At 55.1% G+C, this 2483-nt stretch overlaps 1 protein-coding gene across 1 annotated transcript; it reads right to left on the bottom strand.

Annotated features, from left to right (window-relative positions):
* Positions 1–545: 545 nt before the first annotated feature.
* Positions 546–2261, bottom strand: Ezhip (EZH inhibitory protein). The gene has a single exon (XM_027952299.2). The coding sequence runs from the start codon at positions 2259–2261 to the stop codon at positions 546–548; it is 1716 nt and encodes a 571-aa protein (XP_027808100.2).
* Between the last annotated feature and the right edge of the window lie 222 nt (positions 2262–2483).

Here is a 2483-nt window from a genome sequence, read left to right as displayed (position 1 = left end):
ACCTATACTAAGAAAGTATACAGTGCCTTAAGGAGGAACTTACCTGGCAGAACTCCATTTCTGGCAGTAGCAAAAAAAAAAAAATGATTGCTAAAGCATATTTTATTCTTTCTTGCATCCAAACAGACAGCTAGCATGCTAATAACTTTCTTTAAAACAAGATTGAGAACGACAATAAAGAAACTCTACATTTTTAAGGTGAAACCAACAGCTTTATTAAGGTACTTCATTACATAAAAAGCTACTTAGGGAAACAATTGTCAACTCAGGGGCAAAGGCAGGCCCTTTTGAGGAAGAATGGGGCTTGAAATCAAGGGCAAACGGCAGGTAAGTGCTGAGCAGCAGGGTCATGGGGAGAGGATGCTTCAAAATTGCTCAGGATATTGATTAATAGCTAGAACTCTTGAAAAATCTCAAAGGTATACAGGTATGCATAGAATAATCTATTCATGCAGCTGTTGGATGCTGATTCCTTCTGTGGGTCTTGGAGGACGCTCACAGAAGAGGTCACAGCACAAATGGTGTAGGGGCATGAGATGATCCCCCTACACCTGTTCTCCTCCCTGTTCCCCGGGAATTTCTGAGCTCCGGGCATCCAGCTCAGGCAGCAAGGCACGCCTAAGGCTGGAAGGGCTAGGAGTAGAGATAGAACCCAAGCCATAGCACGGAGAAGAGGATGAGGAACCCTGGCCAGGAAACTTGGTGGGAGATGAAGAGGGGCTTAAGCCAGGAGATCTAGTTGGGGAGGAAGAAGGGGAAGAGGACAAGGAGGATGAGGAGGACGAGGAGGACGAGGAGGACGAGGAGGAGGACGAAGATGAGGTGGAGGTAGAGATGCTCTCACTGCGCTGCCTATGCAAAGGAAAGAACCTACCAGGGGGTGAAGGAGAGGAAGCACGCATACGGACTGCATGCCAGACAGACTGAGAAGGCAGGCTTCCAACCTCACTTTCAGAAGAACTTGAGCTACTCTGAAAGACATGCTGTAAGGGTGCCCTAGAGGAAGGAGGAGGTCTCCTGACACCTGGGTTACGCAGAGAGCCTCGAATGGGAATGGCCGACCTTCCAGATGACCTCTGCAGGGTGGGGCGTCTCCTCCGGGGACCAAGGCCTGTGGTTGAGGTCGTGCTGCTAGGAGTAGGGCCGGACTTTGTTGCAGGTCTTCTGAGGGTGGTGTCTGGCCGGGATGCACTGGTGCGAACAGGAACTGATGAAGTGCTGCCACTGTGAAGATCAGCACCTGGTCGGGTGGCACGGCTCCTGGGATTAGTGGCTGGTGCAGATACTGGACGTCGAAGAGCAGGACCTGGCCGGGTGACATGGCTGCGGAGATCAGACCCACGCTGAGAGGCACCATTCTGGGGAACAGGGCGGGGCCTGGAAGAACCACTGCGGAGAACAGGACCTGGTGCAGTGGAGCGATGGTGGAGACCAAGGCCTGGTGCAGATGCATGGCATTGATCAGGGCTGGGCCTGGATGCACCACTGCGAAGAACTGGGCCTGGTGGGCTGGCACGGCGTCGAAGAGCAGGCCTAGGCCTGGATGCACTGCTACGCAGAACAGGGCCTGGTGGTGTGGCACGACTGCGGTGAGCAGGACCTGGTGTAGATGCATGGCTTTGGGTGCCATGGCCTGGAACGGTGGTGCCACTGCAGAGGGCAGAGTCTGCCCTGAGGGCTTGGCTGCGGAGAGCAGGTCCTGGACCGGTTGCATGATTCCATGTAGAGGCTTGAGAACGACGGCGGCGGCGGCGGGGGGGCTGAGAAGATGGCGGAGGAGGCACAGACGCCTGCGCAGAAGCCCCAGGAAGCAGGTGGCGCCCTGTAGGCTTTTCAGCCTGGTCTCGGCTGGGCTGGCTGGGCTGCTTCTTACGACCTTTGTTCTCAGGGCTCTTTTTCTGGGCCTGGGGTTGCTCCTGGCCACTGGTCTCAGGTTCCTCACGTCTAAGGCTTGCCTGGGAACCACGGCTGTCCTGGAGGTCAACAAGGCGTTTTGCTGACATACTGTCCATGGAGGGCAGCACAGGGTCTTCACAGGCAGTGGAAACGACGGCAGAGGTAGCAGAACCTGCTGTGCTGCTTTGATCAGTGTCTCCAAACACAGCCTCATGGCTTGGGGCTGTGGGGACCAAAGCAACAGGATCTTGATATACCCTTCCAAAGACATGGCCAGGGGCTAGGGTGGCCTCATTCTTCTGCCCTCTGGGTACCTCACCCTGCTGGGGCTTCTGCTGCTTCTCTCGAGGTGCCTGAGTAGCCATGCTATAGGATTCCAGCTCTGACCCAAGTGAAGGCTCCGAGACAAAACTCCCGGTGGCAAGTAATGCCGCGGGCTGGGTCCAGTCAGAGCTGGTAAAGAAGGATGGGTGGGGCCAACTGATCTTCACCTCTGATTGGCGAGCTGGATATCACGTGATGCTTTCCACCATCCTGTAGCTGTAGCCTAGCAGCCCAACGTAGACCTTTCTGGCGCCAGCCAGGAG

The sequence above is a fragment of the Marmota flaviventris genome, chromosome X, assembly GCF_047511675.1.
Source record: "Marmota flaviventris isolate mMarFla1 chromosome X, mMarFla1.hap1, whole genome shotgun sequence".
NCBI classification, from domain to species: Eukaryota; Metazoa; Chordata; class Mammalia; order Rodentia; family Sciuridae; genus Marmota; species Marmota flaviventris.
The sequence above is the reverse complement of the archived record's forward strand: the minus strand, read 5'-3'. Positions and strand labels throughout refer to the sequence as shown.